General features: G+C 41.2%; 1 protein-coding gene across 3 annotated transcripts in view; it reads left to right on the plus strand.

Annotated features, from left to right (window-relative positions):
- LOC126426883 (uncharacterized) overlaps positions 1–14381 on the plus strand; it is a 37896-nt gene that overhangs the window by 10034 nt on the left and 13481 nt on the right. The window contains exon 3 of one of the 3 annotated variants that reach the window (XM_050088931.1): positions 7544–7619. The exons of the other annotated variants lie outside the window; for them this stretch is intronic. Coding sequence (XP_049944888.1) covers positions 7556–7619 — 64 coding nt within the window. The 5' untranslated portion in view covers positions 7544–7555. The remainder of the gene's footprint in view (positions 1–7543; positions 7620–14381) is intronic. 3 annotated transcript variants of the gene reach the window in all.

The following is a 14381-nucleotide window of genomic DNA, read 5'->3' on the forward strand; positions in this document are numbered from 1 at the left end:
CTGCCTTCAGCTGCCAGAGACGGTGGTGTCGTGTGGTGTGTGTGTGTGTGTGTGTGTGTGTGTGTGTGTGTGTGTTGTCTATTTTCAACGTAGGCATTGTTGGCCGAAAGCACACTTTCTGACAGTCTTTCTGTTGTGCCTATCTGCAACTCAGCATCTCTGCTATATGGTGAGTAGCAACTCTCCTTTTCATAATATTGCCTAACGGTATTAATAATAAGAGTGAATTAGGATGAACTCACCAAAACACACACACAGTACTGGCGGACTCAAGAATGTAAATTCTGTGTGACTCTTATATTTGTATTAGAAAGATCTGTACTTTGTCAGTATACAGACTCCTGATAGTAGTATTAGCAAAGTTACATAAATGCTTTGTTTGAAGTATCAGAATAGAACACCAACTGACAGCATAGAAGAATGAGCAGGGGCTATTATCAAAGAAACCGTTTTTCCTCTACCAACTAAAACAGATAGTAGATAATTTTGATAATCTCATGTTTATCGTTATTGGCAGAGTAGATCTAGTCATCATTTGCTTTGAGTACGCTCTAAAGCGACTGCTTCTGCCTATTAATGTATAACTTGATGTGTTCCATATTTCCGAAGGACATTCACACGATAGTACGTACCGAATGGGACGTGTGAATGGATGAACGAGTGAGTGCCTCTCAGTTATTTTAAATCCTCGAAATTAGATAATTTATTTTTCTTTCAAATTTTCAATTTCTTGCTTTAAATTGGATGGGAGAATGTAACTCCACTCGGAATCCTGAGCGAGGAGGCAAATTCTGCTTGAGAATAATTTTTGTCTTGTATTGTGATTGTGTACAATACAGTTCAATTGAATTTCTTGCCATCAAAAACTATTAAAGACCAAATGTACTGGGAAATAAGTGTAAGAATTCCAACATCCTTAAAGAGGCTTCTGCAAGGTATACGATTACGTACCTTTCACAGTATTTTTGCTGCGCACTAGTGTCGTAAGGCAGCAGGGCCTGAAAATAATTTAACGTAAGTAGTTTTACATAAAGAAATTACACTAACAGAAAAACACACTCAGCTGAGCTGCTTCATTAGTTTGTAGTGTTTCCTTTCCTCGGGGTTCTGCCGTGAAAATATAAAATCTGATTGGGTTTTGAATTTTGATGGAATAAGTTACGGATAAGGCGGACTTTGTGCTATTGATTGAGATAGTGCTGTAATTTGACCGTGCATGGCAGACCGGGTCAGCAACACTACAAAAAGCATGTGTACGGAAATAGCATCAGAAATTGGTTGAAATTTACCTTCTAAGTCTGTTAGAAACATAGTATTAATTATAATATAGTCTTTGTGGCTGTCTTCTTAATTTTCTTGTACGATGACCTGTTTTCATTGTTCTCCATCTGTTGAAAATTTCTTTAAGTTGTCACTGTGAGGATTAATTTATAGATTTGGCGATAACCATTTCGAATCACTATTGAAATAACTTCGCTACGTAATATAGTTTTAATTTTCACTTAAAAGCATATTTAACACAGCGCCGAAAAATACACGTCTTTCTTATGAAGACAAGGGGGGGGGGGGGGCGAGAGAGAGAGAGGGGGAGAGAGGGAGAGAGGGAGGGAGGGAGGTAGGGAGTAATCAGTTAGTTGTTAAAAACAAACACCTACGCAAAAGTAAAAAAAAAGATCAAAATTATTTATAAAAATCAGTCGCTGGCGCAGCGCTCTTCTGCATGCGCGATCGTAAATCATATCTTTGTATTGGCAGAGGCGCGGTAGTCAAAGTACCGTTACAAGTTCATCTGCTAATTGCCTGCATCTTACTTGTTATCCAGTGGGACCCAAAGTATTTCATGCAACCTGTTTCTGAGTCAAACCATTAATGTTCACTTCTTGTGCTGACTGGTAATTTTTGCTCGTTTTAATTTGCATTTTACACTGATGAACCAAAACAGTATGACCACCTGCTTAATAGCTTATTTGTCTGTCTGTGGAACAAAATACATCACTGATTTTGTGCATCGGGGATTCAACAGAATGTTTATAGGTTTGCGGAAGTATGGGAAGTATGTGGCATTAGATGTCTATGCACAACTCATGTAATTTGTGTAAACAACAGGCCCCTGGTTTGAGTACACGCCAATGCGGTGAATGCTCCTCGAACCACCGTAGCATGTTCTGGCTCCGAGGCACGGACAATTATACTGCTGAAAGATATCACCAATTTGGAAGACATCAAGCATGAAGGTATGTAGGTGGTTCGCAGCTATCAGCGTGTCTTCGATTACTGACGTGTCCCGTGCATGTGTGGGAGAATGTTTCCCCTACCATAATACCGCTCTGACCATCTGTGGTGTGCTGTATGTTTTGAGCGACTGTTTAGCTCGGTGACGGTGTCTGAGGAGACGACCGTCACCTAGTGTAGCCAAAATGTGATTTACCCGAAGAACCGACACATTTCCATCGATTGACGGTTAAATCCCGATGGTCGCATGCCCACAGCAATAAGTGATTGATGATGATTTTGGATCAACATGTGAACACACAGGGTTGGTGTACTACAGAGCTCCTCATTTGACAACATATGATGAACAACGTGCCCCAAAACACTTGTGCATGCGCCATCATTGTGCTCTTTTGGCAGAGATGCCACAGGTCACCATCTATCCTATTTCACAGACCAGACAAGCCTCTGAACCCCTCGTTCTGTGACGAGTCTTGGATGTCCAACCATTTAGCACCTAGTGGCGGTTTCACTGTCCTCCTACCTCTTTCTGTAGAGGCTCACAACCAGCTTCGCCGTTGGTACTCGTTCGCGTGCTCTTCGTAATAATAACCTGCCTTTTCCCAAAGTTGCTTACCTCAATGGATTTCCCCATTTGCAGTCCGTATCTTCGCTAGGACGATCCCCTGCCCGTGTCCGTTCTGTTTGCATACTTCGTTACCGCGTCCCGTGCCCGAAATGCCACCAGGTGACATCCGTCGTCACGGTGGGCGGTAGTCGTAATGGTTTCATTTATCGGTGTATGATTATTTGTTACAGTACTGTCTTCAGATTGGTTATAGATCTGTTCAGGTACCATCTGAGTTGGCTGGTAAGGATTAATTGCAAACCTCGATTGGTACCCTTCTGCAGCTAAATTCCTGATCGGGGCCAACGGCAGTTGTGGTGGAGCTATCTACATCTCATAGGTTGACAACGCAGCGGTTTCGCATAGCCAGTGGGATGATACTTTCAAATAAGCAGTGAGAGGTGAGAACGTAGGCAATGTATTTCCAGCGCCAAAACTGAAATGTTTTTCTCGCTTGTTGTTTTTCAGTGCATTAGTTGGTTTAGAGAGATATTCTGTGATTGTCAGCAAATAGTATGAAGCGCAGTGGTTTAGCAGATTTAGTATCCACTTATCTCCTTCCATGATTTAATAAAAACATTGATCCATTTACCCCTCTCATAATTTAATTAAAAACATTCATCCACTTACTCAGGTGCTCAGGCAGATCAGTTGCAGCGGTGTACCGTAGGTCTCTAGAAGAGCGTAGCGTTCCAAAGGATTGTAAAAGTGCACAGGTCATCCCCGTTTTCAAGAAGGGACGTCGAACAGATGTGCAGAACTGTAGACCTATATCCCTGACGTCGATCAGTTGTAGAATTTTGGAACACATATTATGTTAGAGTATAATGACTTTTCTGGAGACTAGAAATCTACTCTGTAGGAATCAGCACAGGTTTTGAAAAAGACGGTCGTGTGTAACCCAGCTCGCGCTATTCGTCCACGAGACTCAGAGGGCCATAGACACGGGTTCCCAGGTAGATGCCGTGTTTCTTGACTTCCGCAAGGCGTTCGATACAGTTCCCCACAGTCGTTTAATGAACAAAGTAAGAGCATATGGACTATCAGACCAATTGTGTGATTGGATTGAGGAGTTCCTAGATAACAGAACGCAGCATGTCATTCTCAATGGAGAGAAGTCTTCCGAAGTAAGAGTGATTTCAGGTGTGCCGCAGGGGAGTGTTTTAAGATTGTTGCTATTCACAATATATATAAATGACATTGTGGATAACATCGGAAGTTCACTGAGGCTTTTTGCGGATGATGATGATGTGGTATATCGAGAGGTTGTAACAATGGAAAATTGTACTGAAATGCAGGAGGATCTGCAGCGAATTGACGCATGGTGCAGGGATTGGCAATTCAATCTCAATGTAGACAAGTGTAATGTGATGTGAATACATAGAAAGAAATATCCCTTATCATTTAGCTACAAAATAGCAGGTCAGCAACTGGAAGCAGTTAATTCCGTAAATTATCTGGGATTACGCATCAGGAGTGATTTAAAATGGAATGATCCTATAAAGTTGATCGTCGGTAAAGCAGATGCCAGACTGAGATTCATTGGAAGAATCCTAAGGAAATGCAATCCGAAAACAAAGGAAGTAGGTTACAGTACGCTCGTTCGGCCACTGCTGTAATACTGCTCAGCAGTGTGGGATCCTTACCAGATAGGGTTGATAGAAGAGAGAGAGAAGATCCAACAGAGAGCAGCGCGCTTCGTCACAGGATCATTTAGTAATCGTGAAAGCATTACGGAGATGATAGATAAACTCCAGTGGAAGGCTGCAGGAGAGACGCTCAGTAGCTCGGTATGGGCTTTTGTTAAAGTTTCGAGAACATACCTTCACTGAAGAGTCGAGCAGTATATTGCTCCCTCCTACGTATATCTCGCGAAGAGACCATGAGGATAAAATCAGAGAGATTAGAGCCCACACAGAAACATACCGACAATCCTTCTTTCCACGAACAATACGAGACTGGAATAGAAGGGAGAACCGATAGAGGTAGTCAAGGTACCCTCTGCCACACACCGTCAGGTGGCTTGCGGAGTATGGATGTAGATGTAGAGAACACATAGCAGAGAAATATCTCGCTGCTTTTCAGTTACATTGCGGGTTGTGAAACTGTTGTTGCATTACATTTATAATCTCATTTAGAGCAATATTTAAACTTCTTTTCTGAATGTATTCAAAACGCGTCATCTGTTTGTCGGTCTCGCATTGGCTGCATAACACAAACAGCTGACACATCTTCAATTGCTTCCATCGTACCTCACGGAATGCACTGACGACATTATTGTGTGAAACACGTAAGTACACCACTGGCACTGTTCTAGACTCGTACCCACTTGTATGGTACAAAATACATTTATAAAGTACCACGGCATTTCTGTCATATGCTACTGTCGATAACTGTTAGTGCGACGAATGGTGGAGGGTGAATGTGATGGATCGTGCGTCAGTTGTCAGTAGTCAGTCAGAAAATTCATTCGTGATCTTCTATAACTCGTGAACAGTGTTAACTGTAATTTTGTTTACCTGGATAGAAATTAACCACATCATCAAAATTTTCAACGCAATAGGAAATGTGACAAACAACATATTTTTGAGTTTGGAATCGTTGGATTTGCAAATGCAACCAAATAGGCACATTCCGACCTATCCTAGGTCCCGGGCTTCTCTATAGGTTATCATGTAAGCACAAAGTTTTCTTCCATTCGTATTCAATAGCTTCACCAACTCGAAATGAAAGTGTCACATTCCACCATAACCGAGGTCTCAGAGTACACTACAGGCCAGTCTGTCAGCACTTCTAGTTTGTTTTCTTCCTGGTTGCTATATTGAAAACAAATTGAGTCACATACTTTGCCAGAAGAAACCATTCGTTTAGTTACTTTCAGTGACTACCATATACTATCACCTGACTGGCTACGATTGCCAGAAACAAATTATCAGCAACAGGACATAATGGAAAAGTGTGGTACACCATAAGTGCACTTTAGCCCTCTTGTGTTGTTAGCAATCATTATAGTCCAGCGCAGATCATGCTGCCGCCATCATACATCTCACATAGGCGCAGTTAGACTAAGATAAAAAAAACCTTCCTTGTGTGCCTTCGGAAGGCAGTGTTACAGGACACTATCAAGAGTCTTAACACGTATAGTGCTGTTCCCTTTAGGTTATATGGCCTTCCGAATGTACACAAGGAAGGGGCTTCTTTACATCCTATAGTTGGGAATATTGGTGTTCCGACATATTGTGTAGCCGAGCATCTTGCTTCTCTGTTGAGTCCACAGGTAGGTTGGTGTGAACATCACATCATGAACTCGGCTGATTTTTTTACGTCGTTTGGGGGGACTGCGGTTGAATGACTCTGATATTTTAGTGAGTTCCTCTGTTGATTCGTTGCGGTTAATTGAGGCCAGGTTTGGTGCTGAATTAACTAATCTCTTTCGGCATGTGTTGACATCCACTTACTTTTTATTCAGGGACCAGTATTACGAGCAGACGGACGGAGTTGTGATGGGTAGTCCGTTGTCACCTGTGATTGCAAATTTGTTTATGGAAGATTTTGAGGAACGTGCATTGGGGTCGGCACCTTTGAAACCCACCTGTTTCTTTAAATATGTTGAGAATACTTTTGTTGTTTGGCCTCACAGTAGGGAGAATTTGAATGCCTTTCCAGAACATCTGAACATTCGTTTTACAGTGGAGGTGGAAGAGGATGCTTGCCTTCCCTTTCTTGATGTCTTGGTTAGGAGGAAAGATGATGGATCATTGGGACATGCAGTTTACAGGAAATGTACTCACACCAACTTGTATTTACAGGCTAATAGTTGCCACCATCTGGCTTAGCGTGAAGGGGTACTTTGTACCTTGGTACACAGGCCACATGTCGTTTCCGATGCTGAGAGTTTTCCAGCTGAGCTGTTCCATCCTGAAGCTATGTTTCGTCAAAATGGTTATAGTGATAGACAGATTGAATGTGCAATGTGCTATCGACCAACTGTGCATTGGGTGATTGATGATAATTCTGAGTCGACACCTAAGTCTACTGCCTTTTTGCCTTAAGTAAGAAACACTTCCAACAAGATCGGTTGTATTTTACGGAAATACAATGTGAAATGTGTTATCCGACCTCCATCTAAAATTAGAGCACTTTTGAGTTCTGTTAAGGATGATCTTGGACTGCGTAATGCGGGTTTATATTGTATTCCTTGTAGCTGCGGCATGGCATATATTGGTCAAACTATCAGGACCGTGGAGGACTGATGTACTGAGCATAAACGGCACACACGATTACAGCAGCCAAATAGATCTGCTATTGCCGAACATTGCTTGGATACTGGTCACCCCATGTTATATAATAACACCGAGATATTGGCATGCACGTGCAGCTATTGGGACAGTGTGATTCGGGAGGCAGTTGAGATTAAATTAGCGAGCAACCTTGTTAACAGGGATGGAGGTTTCTGTTTAAACTCTGTTTGGAATCCGGCTCTCTCCCTTGTCAAAAAACAGAGGGAGAGAGTCAATGCTACCTCACCTGCGAGTTCGTAGTCTCACTATCGATATCTCTGACTTTGGTGGCACTAGTGTTCAGTGTGTGTGTGTGTGTGTGTGTGTGTGTGTGTGTGTGTGTGTGTGTGTGTGTGTTATCTCTCTTGCATTAGTCCGAGAACCGAGGTTTTAAATTTGCATGCACCTCACCTGTCTGTTGCAGTTTGTCTTGAAAATGGCGGGGTGTTCTCCCGCCGAAATATCGGAGGTCGCTGAAAATATTACCGGGCTGAATTCCCGTAAGTTGTTTGAAAACCTTTCCTATTCTATCATATTATTAACCCTTTTGGTCATTCTTTTACACTTCTGAGATGATAATTTTGTATCCAAGCAGAAGTTATTTTTTGAAACTTTTTCATATAACAGAACCAAATTTGACCACCCAAATCCATGTTATGGGACATGTACATTTAATCTCAAAAATTTTTGTGACACGTTTTTGTAAAGGAATGGAACATTTAAACAATAAGCTCGTAAAATAAATATGAAAATTTACTGTAAAAGCCTTTAAAAAAGTGAAAGGTTTCTGATGACACACTATTTTCATGCAAAGTTTATTTTGTATAGAATTGTAGAAAGTAATTATGCTCTCTTGGTATACAGAGATGGAGGTCGCATCTCGAACACTTGAGTGTGTTGTAACTTTGCACCCAGGGTTTTTGCAATTAGAGGCTGATTTCTGCTGATCAAAGCATGGTGAATGTTCCACAGAAACGTATCCGATATCTGATTTGAAAAATATGTAAAAATCTGCCAACCGGTTGCATAGGTTTTCTATATACCTTGACCAGGTTTTGTCACCTCTAAGGGTGATTTCATCAGAAGGTAAGGTAATTACCTAAAATGAATATGTCAGATTAAATATCTTATCTAATAAAAGAGTACATTGATGTAGACGAGTGTAAAACAAATAGTACTTACATGAAGAACATATCGTCAAGGATGTACAGTGATTTAAGAGCTGAGTTGCACAAGTCATACATTGAAATACAAGACATAATGTTCTTTAAAAAGTCAAACATTAAAACATAAGTAACACCGCTGTGGTGTGAGGAGACTGACTGTGTGGCAACTAGTCACGCTGCCAAGTAAACGTAATGTGGGGCGCGCCACAAGCGGGCCACTAGTAACGTGAGGAAAACAATTTTGTATATTACACATTTTCTGAAATAAATCGTACGTATAATCAATATGACTTTTAAAAAAAATTAATTTTACAAATTATTGAGTGACATTTATAAATGAGCTTCAAACGGGATAAAATAGTACATAGTTCACTACGTTTTATGTAGCACGTAGAACCAGAGTTAAATACGACTAGAATTACATGCGTAATGAAGAACATCAGTTCATTATATGACACAAAATTTGAAAAGAAAGCTTGCATAACTAGGGCACAGAGGTCATCTGGGGTGTTAGTAATGAGTGTAACTTGTTGTTGTTGTGGTCTTCAGTCCTGAGACTGGTTTGATGCAGCTCTCCATGCTACTCTATCCTGTGCAAGCTTCTTCATCTCCCAGTACCTACTGCAGCCTACATCCTTCTGAATCTGCATAGTGTATTCATCTCTTGGTCTCCCTCTATGATTTTTACCCTCCACACTGCCCTCCAATACTAAATTGGTGATTCCTTGATGCCTCAGAACATGTCCTACCAACCGATCCCTTCCTCTAGTCAAGTTGTGCCACAAACTCCTCTTCTCCCCAATTCTATTCAACACCTCCTCATTAGTTATGTGATCTACCCATCTAATCTTCAGCATTCTTCTGTAGCACCACATTTTGAAAGCTTCTATTCTCTTCTTGTCCAAACTATTTATCGTCCATGTTTCACTTCCGTACATGGCTACACTCCATACCAATACTTTCAGAAATGACTTCTTGACCTTTAAATCTATACTCGATGTTAACAAATTTCTCTTCTTCAGAAACGCTTTCCTTGCCATTGCCAGTCTACATTTTATATCCTCTCTACTTCGACCATCATCATTTATTGTGCTCCCCAAATAGCAAAACTCCTTTACTACTTAAATGTCTCACATTTCCTAATCTAATTCCCTCAGCATCACCCGACTTAATTCGACTACATTCCATTACCCTCATTTTGCTTTTGTTGATGTTCATCTTATATCCTCCTTTCAAGACACTGTCCATTCCATTCAACTGCTCTTCCAAGTCCTTTGCTGTCTCTGACAGAATTACAATGTCATCGGCGAGCCTCAAAGTTTTTATTTCTTCTCCGTGGATTTTAATACCTACCCCGAATTTTTCTTTTGTTTCCTTTACTGTTTGCTCAATATACACATTGAATAACATCGGGGAGAGGCTACAACCCTGTCTCACTCCCTGCCCAACCACTGCTTCCCTTTCATGCCCCTCAACTCTTATAACTGCCATTTGGTTTCTATACAAATTGTAAATAGCCTTTCGCTCCCTGTATTTTACCCCTGGCACCTTCAGAATTTGAAAGAGAGTATTCTAGTCAACATTGTCACAAGCTTTCTGTAAGTCTACAAATGTTAGAAACATAGGTTTGCCTTTCCTTAATCTAGCTTCTAAGATAAGTCGTAGGTTCAGTATTGCCTCATGTGTTCCAGTATTTCTATGGAATCCAATCTGATCCTCCCCGAGGTCATCTTCTATCAGTTTTTCCATTCGCCTGTAAAGAATTCGCGTTAGTATTTTGCAGCCGTGACTTATTAAACTGATAGTTCGGTAATTTTCACATCTGTTGATGCCTGCTTTCTTTGGGATTGGTATTATTATATTCTTCTTGAAGTCTGAGGGTATTTCGCTTGTCTCGTACATCTTGCTCACCAGATGGTAGAGTTTTGTCAGGGCTGGCTCTCCCAAGGGGCCTTGTTTCGACTCAGGTCTTTCAGTGCTCTGTCAAACTCTTCACGCAGTATTGTATCTCCCATTTCATCTTTATCTACATCCTCTTCCATTTCCATAATATTGTCCTCAAGTACATCGCCCTTGTATAGACCCTCTATATACTCCTTCCACCTTTCTCCTTTCCCTTCTTTGCTTAGAACTGGGTTTCCATCTGAGCTCTTAATATTCACACAAGTGGTTCTCTTTTCTCCAAAGGTCTCTTTAATTTTCCGGTAGGTAGTATCTATCTTACCCCTAGTGAGATAAGCCTCAACATCCTTACATTTATCCTCTAGCCATCCCTGCTTAGCCATTTTGCACTTCCTGTCGATCTCATTTTTGAGACGGTTGTATTCTTTTTTGCCTGCTTCATTTACTGCGTTTTATATTTTCTCCTTTCATCAATTAAATTTAATATTTCTTCTGTTACCCAAGGATTTATACTAGCCCTCGTCTTTTTACCTACTTGATCCTCTGCTGCCTTCACTACTTCATCCCTCAAAGCTACCCATTCTTCTTCTACTGTATTTCTTTCCCCCATTCCTGCCATTTGTTCCCTTATGCTCTTCCTGAAACTCTGTACAATCTCTGGTTCTTTCAGTTTATCCAGGTCCCATCTCCTTAAATTCCTACCTTTTTGCAGTTTCTTCAGTTTTAATCTACAGTTCATAACCAATAGATTGTGGTCAGAGTCCACATCTGCCCTTGGAAATGTCTGACAATTTAAAACCTGGTTCCTAAATCTCTGTTTTACCATTATATAATCTATCTGAAATCTGTCAGTATCTCCAGGCTTCTTCCATGTATACGACCTTCTTTTATGATTCTTGAACCAAGTGTTAGCTGTGATTATGTTGTGCTCTGTGCAAAATTCTACCAGGCAGCTTCCTCTTTCATTTCTTAGCTGGAATCCATATTCACCTACTACGTTACATTCCCTCCCTTTTCCTACTACCGAATTCCAGTCACCCATGACTATTAAATTTTCGTCTCTCCTCACTATCTGAATAATTTCTTTTATTTCGGGATACATTTCTTCAATTTCTTCATCATCTGCAGAGCTAGGTGGCATATAAACTTGTACTACTGTAGTAGGCGTGGGCTTCATGTCTATCTTGGCCGCAATAATGCGTTCACTATGCTGTTTGTAGTAGCTTACCCACATTCCTATTTTTTTTATTCATTAGTAAACCTACTCCTGCATTACCCCTATTTGATTTTGTATTTATAACCCTATATTCGCCTGACCAAAAGTCTCGTTCCTCCTGCCACCGAACTTCACTAATTCCCACTATATCTAACTTTAACCTCTCCATTTCCCTTTTTAAATTTTCTAACCTACCTGCCCGATTAAGGGATCTGACATTCCACACTCCGATCCGTAGAATGCCAGTTTTCTTTCTCCTGATAAGGACATCCTCTTGAGTAGTCCCTGCCCGGAGATCCGAATGGGGGACTATTTTACCTCCGGAATATTTTACCCAAGAGGACCCCATCATCATTAACCATACAGTAAAGCTGCATGCTCTCGGGAAAAATTACGGCTGTAGTTTCCCCTTGCTTTCAACCATTCGCAGTACCAGCACAGCAAGGCCGTTTTGGTTAGTGTTACAAGGCCAGATCAGTCAATCATCCAGACTGTTGCCCCTGCGACTACTGAAAAGGCTGCTGCCCCTCTTCAGGGACCACACGTTTGTCTGGCCTCTCAACAGACACCCCTCCGTTGTGGTTGCACCTACGGTATGGCTATCTGTACCGCTGAGGCACGCAAGCCTCCCCACCAATGGCAAGGTCCATGGTTCATGTGGGGGAGTGTAACTTAACGGAGGTAAAATAATATTTCTGAAAAGGAGGAGAGAACCTGGATTATAAGTGTCATAAAACTGAGAGCACTGGTTTAAAAGCATTAAAGAAATTTCTATTTTTCAACTGTACTTGTTCATTCAACATGTTATCTTTATTTGGTGTGTGCCTGAAAATTTCAAGTTCTTCCAAAACATCAAGTTTTCTCCCTTTCTTTTCTCTTTGCAGAATTGTCATGAAAAACGTATGCAACCGGTTGGCAGATTTTTACATATTTTTCAAATTTGTCTATACGGTTGCTGCAAGCATCGGCCATCTTCAAAGTTGTATCTGATATCCTCTGTGTGTTTCAGTGGATTTCTACACTTTGCATGCGCATACATTGATAAGCCAAAACAGTACGATGACTGCCCATTGCGATGTTGGCTGCCATCTGGTGGCATTGCGCACATGTGATGTGGTAACAAAAGTACGTAGGCATAACAGACATGGATGGGGGGATAACCCTAGCAAAGATATGGGCTGCAAATGGGGAAATTACTTTGACACAGGGCAGATTATTATTACGCAGAGTCTGGGAAAGAGTATTTTGAAAATGACAAATCTGGTCGAATATTCACATGCTACTGTTGTGAGGATCTGTGGAGAGAGGTAGAAGGACATTGAAACTACACTAGGTGCTAAATGGTTGGGTCTCCACAATTCGTCACAGAACGCGTGCACAAATATTTCGGAGCTCACTGTCCGTATTACATTATCGACTATGAAGCTCCGCAGCAGACTGTGGTGGCCCGGTGTAATGTTAAGCTCTCTCTATACAGCTTAAGCCTTTTCGTGGACTTACTTGTTGAAGAATGCTGGTTCTGCTTTCTTGCAGCGCCGATGTCTTCTGCTAGCACCAGACGCTTCCCCAAAGATTTCACTGCTAGGAAGGGGAAATTTTCACTCTCTTGCTCTCTCTCTTCTTATTTAAAAAAAATACGCTACTCTTGGAATATCATTCAATGCACCAGAACATATTTATTTCTGCTTTGTAAAAAAAAAAAAAAAAAAAAAAAAAAAAAAAACTCTTTGACGTAAGCCCACACATTACCGGGCACCCATGATCAGTTAATTACACATTTTTTGAACACAATTAATACATAAGCTTTTATTGAGGCTGACTATCCACGTCCAGTCCATGTACTCTCAACAGCAGCTCGACGCCCAATAAACATTCACTATCTTGAGTCTCTCCATTTGTTTTTCAACAATACAAAGCTACATTAGTCTTTCCAGCCGGCCACGGAGCTTCCCAGCCGTATTTAATTATTCTTGGCAGGTCACGCTGAACACTTGCCGGTGCTGACGAATTATCTCCCTTCCAGTTTCGCCTGTACAAACAATAAATGGGTGCAGTATCCCGTGCTCATCCTTACGCCCTGCTTTAAAATAACGCGTGTTCGAAACGGCTGGAACACGAGTGGCTCCAGACTTCCGTAAAATTCTGGGGGCACTAAAAGACCATCCTTACATGTGTACATGTTGACCCAGTGACATCATCAATTACGACTGCAATGGGAATGGGACCATCGGGACTCGACCGTTGATCAATTGAAATATGTCGGTTCTTTGGATGAATCACATTTTTGCTGCACTAGGTTAATGGTTGTCTCCAAAAATGCCGCCATCGAGAGGGCGAATAGCAGCTGGAAACTATGATGTATCATGCAGCGTAACTTGCTGTGACAGTGCGAAAGCGAGACAAAGATATTGTTTATTACTCTGTGGCGGTCAGCGCTCACATAATTATTCTTAGGATATAGTTTTTGTTTGTTCTTGTTAAGAGTAATTTTGAGGGGAGGAGAGCCATTCTTGTGATGTAAAACATCGACGCCATTGCGAGTTTTTGATTCACATTGTAAAATATAAGTGCATATGGAAGGAAATCAGTTAATAGAACAATAAAATATTGTTCATTTCAAGAAGGTACATCTTATTATACACCCAGCGACATACTGCTATTGTGATTTACTAATAAACAACAGCTGAGAACAGTTCCGACGGGAGCGTTCAGTTCTAGTGAAATAGTTCGATGTTTTCTTCGGAAAAGAAGTCACTTCATGGATCATTCAAATCCACAATAGTAACTGGACATTTCTCAGAACTGAAAGCAATCTGATTGCTATGCAACAGAGCCCCGAAGAATATTTCTCCATACTTTGGTTACCACTTTCAGCTCGACACAGTATCTGCAGCATCTGGAGCAGATTTCTACAACAGTGGAAGCGTGTAATCGCTATCAGTTTCACACACCGCCCTGTGTACGCTGTATGTATTTAC

This window comes from Schistocerca serialis, chromosome 11 (genome assembly GCF_023864345.2).
Source record: "Schistocerca serialis cubense isolate TAMUIC-IGC-003099 chromosome 11, iqSchSeri2.2, whole genome shotgun sequence".
NCBI lineage: Eukaryota > Metazoa > Arthropoda > Insecta > Orthoptera > Acrididae > Schistocerca > Schistocerca serialis.